This window comes from Nycticebus coucang, chromosome 15 (genome assembly GCF_027406575.1).
Source record: "Nycticebus coucang isolate mNycCou1 chromosome 15, mNycCou1.pri, whole genome shotgun sequence".
Classification (NCBI taxonomy): domain Eukaryota; kingdom Metazoa; phylum Chordata; class Mammalia; order Primates; family Lorisidae; genus Nycticebus; species Nycticebus coucang.
Genome location: NC_069794.1, coordinates 74638200 through 74657096, shown reverse-complemented (window position 1 = coordinate 74657096; position 18897 = coordinate 74638200). Strand labels below are relative to the sequence as shown.

At 41.9% G+C, this 18897-nt stretch overlaps 1 protein-coding gene across 4 annotated transcripts in view; it reads right to left on the bottom strand.

The window, feature by feature from the left end:
- Positions 1-12554: 12554 nt before the first annotated feature.
- ATP8A2 (ATPase phospholipid transporting 8A2) overlaps positions 12555-18897 on the bottom strand; it is a 752313-nt gene continuing 745970 nt past the window's right edge. For all 4 annotated transcript variants that reach the window (XM_053563905.1, XM_053563906.1, XM_053563907.1 and 1 more), the window contains one exon: positions 12555-18298. In XM_053563905.1, the coding sequence (XP_053419880.1) occupies positions 18201-18298 (98 nt within the window). In that variant the 3' untranslated portion in view covers positions 12555-18200. The remainder of the gene's footprint in view (positions 18299-18897) is intronic.

Below are 18897 nucleotides of genomic sequence, written 5' to 3'. Positions count from 1 at the left end.
TCCCCAAGAAATCTGCAGGTTCTTTTTTCCTTTTCCTTTCGTTCTTCGTTTGCTCCTGTGGAATTTCTACAGGCAAGTAATGAACTCAGGATCTCTTATCTCAACCCATGGGTGAGAGAAGTAAGAAGTGGGGACTTCCTCCAGAGGGACCCTGCGGTAACTCTGAACATTCTCTTACTAGGCAGAAAAATTGAACTAACATTTTCCCTGCCATTCTGAACTTTTAGTCCACCCTTCCTCCCTAACCGGATAAATCAGACCCCTAACCCCTACAGAGACTGAGGGAGGAGGCTCATAAGCAGGATCTCCCCCAGCCCCCTCTGGCCTGCCTGACCGAGTGCCCCACCCCCCACCTGGTTAGTCCCCTGCTCCCTCCCTGTCTCCAAGCGGTGCCATGCCCTGGTGCCCTCCCTGCCTCTGTGCCGTGCCCCGCCCACCTGGACCACCAAGGCCACTCACAGTGCCCCGTCTGCCCAGAGACCACCAAGGCCAGTGGAGTAGTGTTTTCCTTGCTGAAGTCACAAGGTGCTGGATACTGCCAAAATCATGTGCAGCGTACCCTGCCCTGCTGCCAGATCCATGTGTAGCACGCTCCTAGAGTTGCTCCTATAGCCAGAATTCTCTGGCTTTGGCAGTGGCAGTGGAGCTGTGCAGGGGCACTTCCCACAAAGATTCAGCAAACAATAGAGTGATCATGCCAGGGTCTAATCTTGGAGAAACACCCCCCCCACCAACTCTGTGCACTGCCAGAGGAAACCAGAAGTCATTCTATGGGGATACTGGTGCTGCAGAGTGGCAGGGGCGAAGGTGCAGTGGCTGAGGGAGATAAGCATTTGCAGGCCTGGTACCCCCAGGATTAGACTGAGCCCAAGTGGAACACTTGCCAGTGGATATTAAACACCCGAGGCAGGCAGGCCTCAGCTCCCCCAGCTGGCTGGTAGATGAGGGCAGTGGCCGGGCCTCGGGGGCATTGATCTTCCTTTGACTCTGACAGGAGCTAAGCCCTGGCACCTCACATTATTGGAGGGAACAGGACTGCAACCCTGTGGGGTCACCAGTGATTGGGCGTGAAAAAGGAACAAAGTGGAAAAAGAGACTCAGTCCCCTGGTCCTACTGTGCTACTGGGTGGGCCTTTCTGACTCCGTAGAGCACCAGAGAGAGCCAAATCTGAGCAGCCAGTAGACCTCTGCTATCCAACTGCTGGAGACCTTTCAAACTCTTCCACCTGAGAGTTCGTATTGACAGGGTCAATTGGTTCAGAACCCCTAACTTTGGACAATCACCCAAGGACCCTCTAGGGTGATACCCTGGTTGTATAGTAACAGGAAGGGTTGATTTTCCCATTCCAGTTGTTGTCTGAGGAGGTGGGGTTTCTTAATTGCTTGTATTTCTTGACAGTTAAGACTTCACCAGAGTAACTAATCCACCAGGATAGGACAAGAACCAGTGGAATACAAGACTGAGCCACCTAACCCCACCACACCAAGCAGGTTTCCCCAGCCTCAGACTGTAATACTGTACAGGTCCTTTGCAAAGGTAAAGGGGGTCATCAGCCCCAGATCCTTAACAAAGGGCTGGGTAACCACAATCCCAGGAAACCCCAATCCAATCTGACCACCTAGCCAACAGTGAAAAACAATTATGAGGCAGAATCAGTGGAAAAACTCTGGCAACATGAACAATAAGAGTAGATCAACTTCCCCAAGAAAAGATAAAGCAGACACAGCACAAGATCCTATTCACAAACAAATGGCTGAGATAGAATTTGGATAGCAAATAGGATCAACAAAATGGAGGAAATGATGATATTAGAATTTAAAGCAGAAATTTAAAAGCCGTCTCAAGAATTCAAGGAATTTAAAGACAAAATGACCAAACATTTTGACACATTAAAGCAAGAATTTGCAGCCCTCAAAGATCTAAAAAATACAATAGAATCCCGCAGTAACAGAATGCAGCAGGCAGAAGAAAGGCTCTCCAATATTGAAGACAAAGCTTTTGAATGCTCCCAAACACTCAAAGAGGAAAAAAAGTGGAGAACAAAAATGGATCATTTTCTCAGAGAGCTCTGGTATATTTCGAAGAAGTCTAATATTCGCCTTATAGGAATACCTGAAAGTGATGAGGTTGCTGTGAATGCTTTGCTTCATGAAATAATTAAAGAGAATTTTCCAGACATGCCCAGAGATTCAGAAATTCAAATAGCAGACAGTTTCAGAACATTGGCATGACTCAACCTGAATAAAAATTCTCATAGACACATTACAATTAATTTTGCTAAAGTTAATATGAAGGAGAAAATTCTGAAAGCTGTAAGATGTAAGAAAATCCCCAAGAAGGGGAAGAACATTAGAATGACGGCAGATCTCTCCATTGAAACCTTTCAAGCTAGAAGAGGGTGGTCATCGACCTTTAATCTCCTTAAACAAAATAACTTTCAACCCAGGATCCTGTATCCAGCTAAACTAAGTTTCATCTATGATAGAGAAATTAAATAATTTAATAACATTCACATGTTGAAGAAATTTTCCATAACTAAACCAGTTCTTCAGGATATTCTCAGACCTCTCCTCCATAATGAACAACACAATCCTCCACCACCAAAATAAAATCACTCAGAAACTTTTGATCAAATTCTAACTTCCACAGTGGCAAAAGGTTTAAAAATGTCCACTGGACTTTCAAAAAACTTTATACCCAAAACTCTGTTGGGTTTATCATTACTTTCAATTAATGTGAATGGCTTAAATTGCCCTCTAAAGAGACTAAGGGTGGCTGACTGGATACAAAAACTCAGGCCAGACATCTGCTGGATTCAAGAATCATACCTTATCTTAAAAGATAAACATAGACTCAGGGTGAAGGGATGGTCATCTATAATTCAGGCAAATAGAAATCAGAAAAAAGCAGATGTTGCAATTTTATTCACAGATACAATAGGCTTTAAACCAATCAAAGTAAGAAAAGACAATGATGGTCACTTCGTATTTGTTACGGGAAACACTCAACATGATGAGATTTCAATTATCAACATCTATGCACCCAACCAGAATATGCCTCAATTTATAAGAGAAACTCTAACTGACATGAGCAATTTGATTTCCCCCAGCACCATAATTGTTGGAGACTTTAACACTCCTCTGGCAGTGTTGGATAGATCCTCAAGAAAGAAGCTAAGCAAAGAAATTTTAGAATTAAACTTAACCATTCAACATTTGCATCTATGCATCTAGTAGACATCTATAGAACATTCCATCCTAACAAAACCGAATACACATGCTTCTCATCAGCCCATAGATCATCCTCCAAAATTGATCACATATTAGGTCACGAGTCTATCCTCAGCAATTTAAAAGAATAGAAATCATTCCTTGTATTTTCTTGGACCACCATGGAATAAAGTTGAACTCAGTAACAACAGGAATCTCCACATGCATACAAAAAACATGGAAACTAAATAACCTCATGCTGAATGATAGCTGGGTCATAGACGAGATTAAGAGGGAAATTACCAAATTTTTGGAACAAAACAATAATGAAGAAACAAACTCTCAGAACCTCTGGGATACAGCAAAGGCAGTCCTAAGAGGAAAATTGATAGCTTTGCGAGCCTTCCTTAAGAGAACAGAAAGAGAGGAAGTCAATAACTTAATGGGTCATCTCAAGCAACTGAAAAGGAAGAACTTTCCAACCCTAAACCCAGCAGAAGAAAAGAAATAACTAAAATTAGAGCAGAACTTAATGAAATTGAAAACAAAAGAATCATACAACAGATCAACCAATCAAAGAGTTGTTTTTTTGAAAAGGTCAATAAAATAGATAAACCTAACCAGAAGTCGAAGAGTAAAATCCCTAATTTCATCAATCAGAAATGATAAAAGCCAAATAACAATGGACTCCTCAGAAATTCAGCAAATCCTTAATGAATACTACATAAAACTCTACTCTCAGAAGTATGAAAATCTGAAGGAAATAGAGCAATACTTGGAAACATGTCACCCTCCCAGACTTTGCCAGAAAGAAGTGGAAATGTTGAACAAACCTATAACAAGCTCTGAAATAGCATCAACTATAAGAAATCTCCCCAAAAAGAAAAGCCTGGGACCAGATGGCTTCATGTCAGAATTCTATCAAACCTTTAAAGAGGAACTAGTACCTATATTACTTAATCTTTTCCAAAACACAGAAAAAGAAGGAATACTTCCCAACTCATTCTATGAAGCAAATATCTCCCTGATACCCAAACCAGGAAAAGACCCAACAAGAAAAGAAAATTATAGACCAGTATCTCTAATGAATATTGATGCAAAATATTCAATGAGATCCTAGCAAACAGAATCCAACAACACATCAAACAAATTATACACTACGACCAGGTGTGTTTCATCCCAGGGTCCCAAGGATGGTTCAATATATGTAAATCCATAAATATAATACATCACATAAACAAATTAAAAAACAAAGACCACATGATTCTCTCAATTGATACAGAAAAAGCTTTTGACAATAACCAGCATCCTTTCTTGATCAGAACGCTTAAGAAAATAGGTATAGAAGGAACATGTCTTAAACTGATAGAGGCCATCTAAAGCAAACCCACAGCCAATATCATAGTGAATGGAGTAAAATTGAAATCATTTCCACTCAGATCAGGAACCAGGCATGGATGCCCACTGTCTCCACTACTTTTTAACATTATAATGGAAGTCTTAGCCACCGCAATCAGGCAAGAGAAGGCAATCAAGTGGATCCAAATAGGACCAGAGGAGATCAAATTGTCACTCTTCACAGACGATATTATTATATACCTGGAAAACCCCAGGGAATCAACTACAAAACTCCTGGAAGTGATCAAGGAATATAGTAATGTCTCAGGATACAAAATTAACACTCATAAATCTGTAGCCTTTATATACACCAACAATAGTCAAGGGGAAAAAACAATCAAGGAGTCTATTCCCTTTACAATAGTGCCAAAGAAGATGAAATATCTGGGAGTGTATCTAACTAAGGACGTGAAAGATCTCTATAAAGAGAACTATGAAACTCTGAGAAAAGAAATAGCTGAAGATGTTAACAAATGGAAAAATATACCATGCTCATGGCTGGGAAGAATCAACCTTGTTAAAATGTCTATACTACCTAAAGCAATTTACAGATTTAATGCGATCCCTCTCTCATTAAAGCACCTCTCTCATATTTTAAAGACCTGGAAAAAATAGTACTTAATTTTATATGGAAACAGAAAAAAACCTCGAATAGCCAAGACATTACTCAGAAATAAAAACAAAACGGGAGGAATCACGCTTCCAGACTTCAGACTATGTTATAAATCGATATTGATCAAAATAGGATGGTACTGGCACAAAAATAGAGAAGTTGATGTATGGAACAGAATTAAGACCAAGAGGTGAACCCAGACACTTACCATCATTTGATTTTCGATAAGCCTATTAAAAATATAAATTGGGAGAAAGATTACCTATTTAATAAATGGTGCTGGATGAATTGGCTGGCAACTTGCAGAAGACTGAAACTGGACCCACACCTTTCTCCTCTAACAAAAATTGACTCTCACTGGTTAAAGGACTTAAACTTGAGACACGAAACTATACATATTCTTAGAGTGAGTGTCGGGGAAACACTTGAGAAAATTGGCCTGGGAGAATACTTCATGAGGAAGACACCCCAGGCAATTGAAGCAACATCAAAAATACATTACTGGGATCTGATCAAATTAAAAAGCTTCTGCACTGCCAAGAACACACTAAGTAAAGCAAATAGACAGCCCTCAGAATGGGAGAGGAGTTTTGCAAGTTATACTACTGACAAAGGTCTAATAACCAGAATCCACAGAGAACTCAAACGTATTAGCAAGAAAACAAGAAGTGATCCCATCTCAGGGTGGGCAAAGGACTTGAAGAGAGACTTCCTTAAAGAAGACAGACGCACGATCTACAGACACATGAAAAAATCCTCATTATCCTTAATCGTCAGAGAAATGCAAATCAAAACTACTCTGGGATACCATCTAACTGCAGTAAGAGTAGCCCACATCACGAAATCCCAAAACAACAGATGTTGGTGTGGATGTGGAGAAAAGAGAACACTTCTGCACTGCTGGTGGGAATGCAAGCTAGTATGTTCCTTTTGGAAGGAAGTTTGGAGAACACTCAGGGATCTAAATGTAGACCTGCCGTTTGATCCTGCAATTCATCTTCTAGGTGTATATCCAAAGGACCAAAATTCATTTGGCAATAAAGATATTTGCATCAGATTGTTCATTGCAGCTCAATTCATAATTGCCAAGTCATGGAAGAAGCCCAAGTGCCCATCGACTCATAAATGGATTAATAAATTGTGGTATATGTATACTATGGAATATTATGCAGCAGTAAAAAAATGGAGACTTACCTCCTTTATGTTTACATGGATGGATCTGGAAAATATTCTTCTTAGTAAAGTATCTCAGGAATGAAAAAAAAAGTATCGAATGTACTCAGTACTACTGTGAAACCAATTAATAATAACTCACACTTGCTATGAAAAATGAAACACAACTTTATTCTATGATGAAGGAGGGAAGGGGGGGCGAATGATGGGGAGGGGGTGGGAGAGATAGTAGGGGACCACAACTATGGAGCACATTGCAAGTACAAGTTTGATCTATCACGTGTAGAACACAAATGTCCTAATGCTATAAATGGGTAAATGAGATGAAAGCTATGCTGATTAGTATGCTGTAAGCACTCCAATTTGCACAAATAATCAACACACTGAAATGGGCATGAATGTATTTATAATCTATGTACAAAAGACTTATTAAAAAAAAAAATAGAAAAACTATCTGGGCCTTAGCCAGATAGTGGGTTATGGCAGGCACCTGCAATCCTAGCTACTCGGGAGGCTGAGGCAAGAAGATCACTTGAGCCCAGGAGTTTAAGATTGCTGTAAGCTAAGATGACGCCACAGCACTCTACCCAGGGCAGAGTGAGACTCTGTCTCAAAAAATTATTTAATTAATTAAATTTAAGAAAAAAGAAAATCAGAATGTAACCCTATTGTAAGTTGAAGAACATCTGCCTATTTGTGGAGGAAGGAAAAAGTATATAGGCATAAAGTTTTTTTTTTTTTGAGACAGAGTCTCACTATGTCACCCTTGGTAGAGTGCCGTGGTGTCACAGCTCACAGCAACCTCCAACTCTTGGGCTCAATCGATTCTTTTGCCTCAGCCTCCCAAGTAGCTGGGACCACAGGTGCCTGCCACAACGACGGCTATTTTTTGTTGCAGTTGTCATTGTTGCTTAGCTGGCCCAGGCCAGGCTCAAACCTGCTACCTTGGTATATGTGGCTGGTGCCATAACCACTGTGCTACGGGTGCCGAGCAGGCATAAACATTTTAAGTATTTCAAAAAGAATTTATTAAGAGATACCTTAGACCAATACAATACTACATTTATTTAAATGTAGGGGCCAAAAAACTAAACATTTCTTAGACTACCTCACTGGCTTTTCTTTTATTACAAGAGTTTTCAAATAATCAGTTAACAGTGCCTGAGATAGAATAGGATTACTTAGTTCCTTTTCCTTTATTTTGGGACTCTTTATATGATGACTTTTGTGCAAGTGTATTTGCTATTTCTATTTAGATTTTAGTCACTGTTTGACTCCAAACATTTTGTGTGACAGGACCAAGTGATGATCACAAAGGCTCAAAATTAACAGAGGCATCTTCAAACAATTTCTTCCACAAGTAAATTGTAAAGCTAAGCATGATATGGAGAAGATGTTTTGCTAATTTTTAGTCTTAGTAAGGTTTCATTTTTTTCTTCTTTTTTGACTAGAGCAGTATTCCTATGTTAGTTTTAGTTTTGAGAAAGTTTGTGTTTAATGAAAGGTGTGTTGGAACAGGAGTCCCTGCAGATAACTTGATAGGGTAAGAGTCAGGTCTATGTTTTATTGCCTCTTACATCTTATTGATTAGGAAGCAGCTGCAAAACTGTGTCTTAATCCAATATTTACCACCGTCATTCTTGATAATGTAGTAGCAGAATATCTTACGGTTTAATTTTACAAAATCTATTCAGAACAATTACCTCGTCCTGGATGCAACCTTCTCTTTTTCCCTAGAGCTCTCTTGGAATCCCAGAGAGTCATCTTGTCGCCATGCTACCTTAGTGCTTCACTTATCATATGGTGGTAGAAGAAAAATGACCATGGAGATGTAGGGGTGTCAGCTCTTCCTCCCTTGGACCTGCATGGGCTCTGTGGGTCTACACTAGTAGAATTTGGGGAAGTGATGCTGGGCCTGTTTCCTGACCCAGGCCTTAGGGCCTGGCAGCTTCTACTTCCTGTCTCTTGGGATGCTCATTCTAGGACCACTTAAGAAATCCAACTAATGTGAGGCCACCATAGCAGAGAGAGCACTTGAGGAGAAAGAAATGGAGATGCCCAGGCAGCCTATCTTGGTCAGCTTGAGCTACTACAATGGAACTAGACTGGGGGCTCACACAGCATTTGTTCTCACAGTTCTAAAAGCTGGAAGTCCACCAGGATGGCAGTATGGTCCGGTTCTGGTGAGTATGCTCTTCCTGCTTTGTAGATGACAGGCGTCTCTTTTCTAATGAGAGCACTAATCCCTCATGAGCGCTCCACCCTCACAACCTAATTACCTCCCAAAGACCCAGCATCACAATACCATCTCTCCGGGGTGGGGGTGGGGGTGGGGTTTCAGCATATGAAACAGAGTGTCCATGGCATAGCCCCTGTCATTTAAGTCATTCCAACTGAGGTTCCAGATATCATGAAAGAAGAGTGTCATTACTGCTGAGCCCTGTGTGAATCACAGATTTGTAAGGAAAAGAAATGACCATTCTTTTTATTTTTAAAAAACTGTGATAAAATAGATATACAATTGCAATCATTTGTAAGTGTACAGTTCAGTGGCATTAGGTACATTTGAATTGCTGTGCAACCACCACCATCCGTTCTCCAGAACTTTTTCAGCTTCCCAAGTTTTTCAGCTTGAAAACTTTTGTAAATGTGAAATTCTGTACTCATTAAACACTAACTCCCCATTTTCCTTCCCCCAACCCCCTGGCAACCACCATTCTGCTTTCTGTCTCTCTGAATCTGACTACTCTAGATACCTTATGTAAGTGGGAATCATACAGTATTACCTTTTTGTGTCTGGTTTATTTCACTTAGCATAATATCATCAAGTTTCACCCAAGGTTCATTCATATATTAGCTGTAGCATGTCAGAGTTTCCTTATTTTTATTTATTTATTATTATTATTACTTTTTTTTGGTGGTTTTTGACCAGGGCGGGGTTTGAACCCACCACCTCCAGCATATGGGACCGGCGCCCTACTCCTTGAGCCACAGGTGCCGCCCATTTCCTTATTTTTAAGGCTGAATAATATCGTCTCTGTATACCACTTTTTGTTACACATATCCATTCATCCATTGATGTTCATTTGGGTCCTTGTCATCTTTTGGCTCTCATGAATGCTGCTGCTATGAACATGTCCATGTAAAAATCTCTCAGAGACCCTGATTTCAATTCTTTTGGGTATAATACAGAGAATTGAGATTGCTTGATCAGATGGTAACTCTGTGTTGTTTTTTTTTTTTAATTTGCTTGTTTTGAGATAGGATCTCACTACACTGCTCAGGCTGGTCTTGAACTCCTGGGCTTACGTGCTCCTCCCACTTCAGCCTTTCAAGTAATAGGGACTTAAGTATGTCCAACTATGTTTAATTTTTTTTGAAGAACCTATGTTATTTGAAGCCACTAAGCGTTGAGGTGGTTTGTTTCCTAGTGACAGATAACCAAAAGAGTCTTCAGCCGCATCTTGTATATTTCTACCTCTGTATATATTGTGCCTCTTTTTCTGTGTCATTAGAATATAGCAGAATTCCTGGAATAGCTTTGGAATTATATAATGAATGCAGAATCTCAGAACCACAGGTGTTATTAAAAACACTTTTGCATTCTAAACTACAGTAGACACTGACCAATCATAATGGACAAAGGCAGTAATATTGTCAGGTCAAGAGGCCCCACCTGGGGCATTATCTCTTCATTGCTGGACGACGAAAGGTCCGGAGGTGGTGGTGGTGGGCCCAGCTGCCCATCTACTGACAAAGACTGTGGCTATTGATCAACTGGTAGTCACACCAGAGAGGATGCAGAGTGCCAGCCCTGTCCATGGCACCTGTGAGGAGACAGGGGAAAGGCAGCCCCTCTTACAGACACTGGGAAGGGGAAAAAGTGAATTTTTAAATTTTTATTTATTTATTTCTTTATTTTCTGAGACAGAGTCTTACTTTGTTGCCCTCGGTAGAGTGCCACAGCATCCTCAGTCTCCCAAAGAACTGGGACTACAAGGCGCCCACCACAATGTCCGGCTATTTTTTGATTGTAGTTGTCATTGTTTGGCAGGCCTGGGCTAGTTTCGAACCCGCCAGCTCCGGTGTATGTGGCTGGCAACCTAGCCGCTGAGCTACAGGTGCCAAGCCAGGGAAAAAGTGAATTTAATAGTTTTGCTCATGACTAACAGACTATTCTGCTCTTAACAGCTAGATATACTTTCCATTCAAGGCCAGTGGGCAGCAACAGGGACAGCCACCTGTCCCTTCAGCCACTCATATTGAGCTTAACGTATTTGTCACCACTGTTTTGAAAGTTAAAAAGGATTTTCTTGGAAATTAATTTAGAATATTTCAAATCAAAACACATTCTTAGAGTACAGGAGAGAGTGTCTGTATCATTAAACTTTGTCAGCCACCTAACAACGATGACACAGAAACTTCTGGGGCAGACCATTCAAATCCAAGGCTCAGGCCAAGGTGGTCGTTTAAGATTGTATCAATGTACACAGCTATGATTTAATAAAAAAAAAAAAAAAAAGGACAGCCAGTGGATCCTTTCCTTAAATATCTATCACACTGGAAGCTCAGTTGAAGGACAGTTAACTGCAAGAGACAAACAGCTGAAGACAAACATTGGAGGCCAACCCTTAAGAACTTGAAGTCATTTTATATACATTGTGTGGCTTATTTTTAATAAATGAAAGCTTAATGCATGTGAGCTGGACTGGTATGTTTGGTGCTTGTAATTTTGGTAGGTGGGGGTATTTTGTTTTCTCCTCTGTTGGTAATAAAGTTCCAGAGCCTCATTTATACCCCCAGCTGCAACACTTGTTGGAAAGCTCCCAGGAACAGAATGAGGCAAAAGATATCAGAGGCTGGAGAAGCCCTTGTCACGTGCCCTGTTGCTTTGCTGTGTGTTTCAACCCCTCACATTACGAATGTCTCTTACATAAACACTGTGGAAATAATGGCAGAATCTTAATGGTTTTTCAAAGTATCCTGAGTCTTTTTTAGAAAAGACATCCTTACAAAGAGCACTGGTTTAGGCAAAAATATGGGGTCTGCAAAATATTTTCAGCTGATAACAAACAGCCTCTCACTGGTTAGAGTTTATTCTGGGAAAGCTCCAGTGAAGAATAGCATTTCAGGGACAGCAGTGCAGCAGCAAAGACAGATCTTGTAAAGATACCACCAAGTAATGGATAATGTTGGAATTTAACACTTTGCCATTGCTTGCATTAAATAATTTTCAGTTTTTCAACATTGGGGGAAAAAGTAAATGCCCACCTATACAGAGCAGGAAAGTCCTTCCCTGGTATGCTCCGAGCTGTAGAGCTCTCCACAGCTGTAGATGAAACCCTTTACCCCGCTCGCCTGCCATCCCTGCCCGCCTGGGATGCAGCACTGAGGCCAGGAGAACCCTGACCTGGCCAGACCCAGGACTTATGGGATGAAGACTGTCTCAAAAGAATCAAAATCAGCTTCTGGAATTTGCAGAAAATTCAGGGTGGGCAATTAAGAGGTCTTTTTGGATCCAGGCCCAAGCCTCTACAGCAAACTAACATGCTGCAGTCCTCCGTCTCCAGGTCACACCCTGCTGTGAGGAGTCTAGAGATGCTCAAACAATGCCTGGCTAAAAGGTGGCAAACCTAAGGCCAACATCTGAGCCCTCCAACTCCCACCTTATTCCAGGTTCAACTAAGATGAGGGTACCTAGTTAGGAATTGTATTAACAGGGAATGGGTAGAGGTGTCTTTCCTGTTTTTAAAATAACAATGTCATGATTTCATGCCTGACAACAGAATTTATACTGTCCCCTTCTGTTTACAGAGGAACTGAGATGAACCAGAGGAAGGAAAGTAATTGAGAGAAGCAGGCCTTTTAAGCACAATTCTTTCCTTTCAGTGACCAAATCTGAACATAGTGGCCCCCTGGACGTTCTTTCCATGAAGGGGCCTGGCCTCAGATGAGGAGCTTACATTCAGTTGCAATTCAGACTCCGCTGCACTACTGCCCATGAGCAGCAAGGCTGGCCCTCAACTCTTGAGGAGAGCATGTGAACTATAGTTCCGTGCCTGCCAACAAAACCCTGTGTTACAGACCCAAGTCCCTATGGCAGTAACTGCTTATTAGTGGAAAAGAAAATTCCCAAATAAAGCATGGTCCAATCATTTATTTTAACAAAAGATTTACTTGAAATAGGTTTGCACAGACATACACCAGTCAACAGGATTGATCAAAGCCACAATTACTAAATTCTCCAAAAACCTCAAAAAATACAAGTAGATGCCCTTCATTTGTATTCACTCCAGGAGGGAACCCGGCTCCCACTATAATGTGCTGCTGTACTTTAACGATCATAGGACGTTAATAGGACGTGAAAATGGTAACACTTCTATAGAGGGAGGGAACAAAAAACCCATACGCCACTGAAGCGCTCACTGCTCTGCTGGGAGCCAATTAAACGTGCCCCACAGCCCTGCTTCCCTCTGCATAACCAGATTAAAACCTCCCCATCACAAACAATATTTAAGCAACCCGCGCAGATATGACAGCAGACAGGAGAGAGGACATGACTCTGCTCACATGAGAAAGACAACACAAAGATGTTGCATTCAAATGGCAACTTGGTGACCTGCAGGACTGGTGACCCCCCAACCCCTGCAGCTGGCCCAGGAGGTTTAGAGGGCAGCAGCATGGCACGTCTCCCAAACGGGGCCTCACGGACAGCTCGGGAGGCCAAGCGGGAGTAGTTTCAGTACTTACACTGATTTTATTAACGAAAAACTAAAGAAGTATTTACTGGTGCTGGGATCTTGTTGGAAAGATAGACACTCCAGACAAGGGCAGGTTTTCTTTTTCCGTTTGTTGTTGGTGTGTGTCGGCTCACCTGTGACGGCACGCCAAGCTATCGCGAGGGACAGGACTAGCTCCAATCCCAACACAAGTGGGTTCACGGCCTGCTCCTTGGGCTCTCGCCCTCTTTCCGGCCTTTTCTATTTCACACAGAAGAGCTTACCTATAAAAGGCTCTTGATAAGCTCTCTTGACCCCTGTTTCCTGGGCAGGGTTATTTGGATAGTGCTATTACTTCAAATTTCTTCTTCCCCTCTGTCATAAATCAAAGCCACCTGACACTTTGTTCCTGACTTTTTAAAACAAACAGGTCTCTTTTCTTTTTTAGCCAGGTCAGAAGAAATGCCTATGGGCTAATCTTGTGAGCATGTTTTTCTTGGTCTAATGCCTGGGAGAAAGAGCATAGCAGATATCTCAAAAAGCAACTGGAACAAGAGATTGTCATTGGAAAACGAGCCAGCCTGGGCGCAGAAAGAATCCCTCTTTTGTCTCCCTCAGTCGAGAGGGCAGAGGTATGCCTCAGAGGTTAACAGCTATGGATTCTGGTGGGGTGGAGTGAGGGGGAATGTGCCCTTTTTTCCTGCTCCCTTTTGTTTGTACCTTCTGACTATTAAAGTTTATGTTGGCTCAATACCCATTCTTCTCACTCAGGATTTCATCCCAGATTCAGAAATCGCTCATACTCAATAAATGAAGAGCTTTAAACAGAGCACTGGTTAGATACTGCACATTAAATAAAGCACATGTAAATTGAAGGGGAATGGAAAATTGTACCATTGGACAAGTATGGGAGGCAGAGAAAAAAAGTAAACAAAGGGAACAACACATTGGGTGTTCTGGTCTATTCCTTTCAAGAATACTTAGTGATGTCATTATGTGGGGTCTTGGCTCTCACCTCAGCAACCTTTCTAATGGTCCTCCTTGTCCTTCGGGATGGAAAAATGGCTAGGATGAGGCTAAATAAATTTTCCCAAGGCTGTATTGAGACAGATAACTGCCTTGAGCCACTGAAGAACCGACAACAAAGCCACTCTCTTTTTTTGAAGGGAAGGGACTTAATTTTAACTATCATCATTATGTTAGCTCATTTAAACATCTGTATGAAGAAAGTATTTCATGAGTATGACAGGGGATGCTATCTCTGGGCTTAAATTGATAGATAAAACTCATTTCTTTGCCAAGTTATTAACTCAGGCTCTGTTTAGCCACGGTTTCCCTGTTCACAATTTTTATGGATCCCAGGAGATGAAGGATACATTTTAAATGTTGATGCTAAATTGTTCTTCGAATTACTTTGGGACAGTGACCCTGGGCAGTAATTCAAGCTCTGGATGAATATGTGCAGTCCTTTCACAAGTTCAAAACCAAAGACTACCTTATCCCATAAAAGAGTTTTGTAAACTTTCTATTCAACTTACAGTTTTAAGACATAAATCCCTAGGAACAGAAATATCTGACAAACATTTCTTTTGTATGGTTCAAAAAACAAAACATTCAACCTTAGAGCCTGTGTATACACGCACATACATACACATGGGTATTCAGATATTAGTTACTCAGACTCAGGTGTTTTTGTTTTTCTTTTCTATTACTCGCTGCTTCTTGACACATCACTACTGATTTTCACTACCAGCTCCCCTTTTAGTAAGACCTGAAGCCCTGTCAGGGAAAAGAAAATGTAAACAGTTCTCAGCCAAGCTCTCCTGAAACCCAAGTTTGCTTCTTAAGATATGCTTCTGCAAGTGTTAAAGAAATGGTCTCTCCTTTCTCTGGTACACAGGTTTTATATGGTGTTCTGATCCAAAAGCTCATCCTTCTTTTGTTTTCACGTGTGCACATGTTTACAGAGAAATGGTTGTAAACATAACCTTGGTCAGGAAACCCAAACTATTCTGTACAGAAGACAGCCACACTAGCTCCACTGTCTACATTTTTATGAAGCCCCTTCCAATCAGCAATGAAGTGTTAATCCAGATTGCCAAACAGAAAGGCGGGTGTTATTATGCTCTCCCCTCCCTCACGACACATATCAGTGTGCACAGCAGAAACCCAGAGCTAAGTTCAGAGCATGGCTGGTCTTTTCCTTTTGCAGTGTCAGCCAGAACAGAACAGAGACTTGGAGAGGAGTGGGCTGTCCATGGGAAGCACCAAGGGTTGGTCTGGCTGGATCCTGCCTATTTAGCTCAATCCAGAATTGGGCCTTGGAGTGTGGAGTCTGACCTGCCAGCCTGTGAGTCACTCATTGTGTGGCAGAGTGACAAGTCCCATGTGGCATTTCTCCTGCTGAGCTGACAGCCAGGGTCTGCATCCTAGTCCAATATACCCCACCCCCTGATCCCTGGGGAGGGGTTGTATGTGACATTCTGACCTCAGTTTAAAGATAGAACAAATGAAACAGCCCCTGAGTCAAGCATGGCCAAGTATTATCCATCACACATAGTGACAGCTGCTCCTCCTAGAAACCCAATTTAGTCATCTGGCTATATGAAAGCTTAACCACATGACAGGATAAACAGATATCCCTTGTAATGTTTTCTTCTGTGTGAATACTATAGCAAAAACTATTCCGTCTACTTCTCAAAATAACAGTAAAATCTACCTGTATGCTCAAATAGAAAATGTGAACTCTAATGTAATAAACAAAGAATCCCCCAAACTGCAAACAAACCTAAACCCACATTTTAATTTACAAATCTGATTTGGAAGGTTTCAATTTCAAGACAGAGCTAAGTGTTTGAAGAAGAATTGAGTTTTAATTCACTCTTTCCAAACAGGTCTAGTTCCCAAATAAAACAAAATAGTTAAGATGCCTAATGCACATTCAATTCCAATTTTAATTTCTCCTCTGCATTTTGGCCATCATATTTCTGGGTGTGCAATAAAGACATATACCTTGGTTTATTGTGTTAATCACAGGCACATTTTGTGTTCTAATTCCTGTATTACAGTTCTTCAGAAAGGACGGAATCTTGCTGAGGGCTCTAGCATTTTATTTATTTTTCTCTGGTATTTTAGAATGTTTTCTTCACCTTGGGGAGAAAGACATACCCATTTTTTGAGACTTGAATGTTAATGGCACTGTTCTGTTTCTCCTCAGGCCCTCTCAGCATCCTGGTCACCTCCGAAGTGAGGATTAGTTTTCCTAGTCAGTGAAAATTGTATTCTACATTATATCAATGCCCGGTGAGCTGTGGAGATTCTGAAAGGAAACAGGAAGCAAAGGGCACTGCTGTCTTCTTCTCTTAGCACTACCATCCTAGGACTGTGGCATTTTAAGCGGTGACAGCTGCCCAAAAAGTATTTAAGCCACCCAAAAAACTAGTTTGGCAACCAGAGCAGAGTGGGAGCCAGGCTGGTTGTGTATTAGGGGCTCCGGAGCTCACTGTCATGCCTGAGGGTTCTGTCCAGATGTAGGACTCTGCAGCTGGAAAATCAGTGGGCAGCACTTCCTTGTCTTAGAATCCAGGACACTGTATTCAGCAAGGTACCCAAGTCTAACACTGATCAGACAAAGAGAGGAAATGGCATCAATACTAACAAAAATGTGTTTCCACGAAATGTTTGCAATTCATTTCAATTACAACTGCACATCCCATCCAGGTCTTGTTGAAGCTCCTATACACATTGGGCTGATTATGACAACTGTATGGGCCTTAGGGCTTGTTCAGAGTTTCTCTGGAGACCTGGCAGACAATTCCTGTATCTTCCTCCCAATGACCCAGTGCCCTTCCTTCTCCATCTGAGGACTTCTGTGGTCATCACCTCCACCTCCCTCAACATCTTATACCCTCCCGACTGGCTTTACCCATCTTCCAACTTGACAGCTACAGAGTGACATATGTGTCACTTCACTGTGTCAGTATGTTATAAATCCATTCATTTCCCAACAGTGAAAATCTAAAATGTGCTCTGAATCCTAAGAAAACAAGCACGGGTTCTGATTTAAGTGGATGCCAAGGGCCCAGTGGTTGGGAAGTTGGGAAATGAGTATTCAGAGCCTTACCATGTCCAGAAGTGCTGAAGGCACTCTACCACCACCCTGGCCCACGGGCTGCCCCTTGTCAGTAAAAGGCAGATAGACATTTAGAATATGGTATATGTTGAATGGCTACATTTCTTTCCTTTAGTTATAGAATGAAAAAAAAAAAACGGTGGAAAAGGGGTTTCTCACATCTATATTTGAATCCACAGTGAAAGGAGGGAAAGTGTAGATTTGGGCTGGTTGCCCACCAGCTGCCATGCACTGGGCACAGTGGCCAGCCATGCAGAAGTCTGGGAATGAGGGAAACAGGACAGCAAAGGCAGGACCAGGCCAGTGGCACCTGGAAATTGGGTGCAGAGGACTCTGTTAGAACATCAATTGGTTTGTCCTGCTGGAAATGTGGCTAAGAGGTTCAAGTAAGTGTTGACCACGCAGATGCAGAGTTTTGCGATTTCACTGCAGTCAAGAAGTTTATGCCAATTTCATACAAACAAAACAGGAATCAAAGCAAGAGAGCAACCTGCCTGAAGTGAAGTTTGCATGCTGCCCACTGGACCCAATCTGTGAGTTAACCAAACAGGAAGTAAGTGTGGCCTGCCCCAATTACATGAGATAGGGACTTGCACGCAACATAAAACTCCTTTCTCTTTCTCCCAGAACAACTAGCACTGATGTTTAAATATTCATGGGACATAATGTTTTTAATTTCACACCTCACAGAGCACAGTTGAATGCTTCATAACAAGGTAAACAAAAGTTAGGCTATGTACTGCAGACTAACTGGGAGGGAAAAGATGGCTTCCTCTGTGGTCCGTGCTCTGGATTTGCGAGGGGATATGTAACTAACAAACTGCTTGGCTAAGGCCACAGAAATGTGTTTTCCAGTGTTTGGCTGCTGACACCGGTCTCTTCTGATGAAGATGTGTTAACACTGGGTGCAACAAACTGAACCTCTTTCGTAGGACGAGCCAGGAAAACACAAGTCTTATTTCTTCCTTGATTTCTTTTTGGTGGTATCATAAGAACGGACTATTTCTTCCTGAGTAACAGCTCCGTGTTCTTCTTGAGAAAAAGCATACCCATCTGAAAGAGAAGCACACAGGAGGAATTTGTTAACTGGAGAGTCGGGGACCACACTGGGCTTAGTATAGGCTGCTTTCCCAGGTTCACACAGGTGAATGACCTCCATAGCCATGGATAAGTGGAGGCCCCAGATGAAGAAACCTGGGGCCAATGGCGTGGTGGTGGCCTGAGGCCTGACTGGGCCCAGTGGATCTGGCTGCTGATGCTGAGGCAGGAAGGGCTTTAAGGGGCAGGTTTCCTCCTCTTGGAGTCTGTGGCCGAGCTCAGCTTAGGAAGCACATGCAATGGGGTACTGGCCGTGATTCTACTTTCCAATCATTCATCAAAGAAAAATGCCCCCTCTACCCGACACAACAGGCCAGCTAATGTCAGAAGCTGGGGAAACCACACCATGTCAACAGTGAAAGCTGGCAAAGTGCCTGTGATGCTTCTTTTAAAGTTAGACTAATTTGGACTGTTAGTAAGTAATCAAAATGGTCTGTTTATGTGTGAATTTAGTGATTAGATCCATGGCCACAGAAAGACCACTTGCAACCAGTTCTACTAATAAAATAAATGACAGCAAACACTGACTAAACACTATGTGCATGAGGCATGGT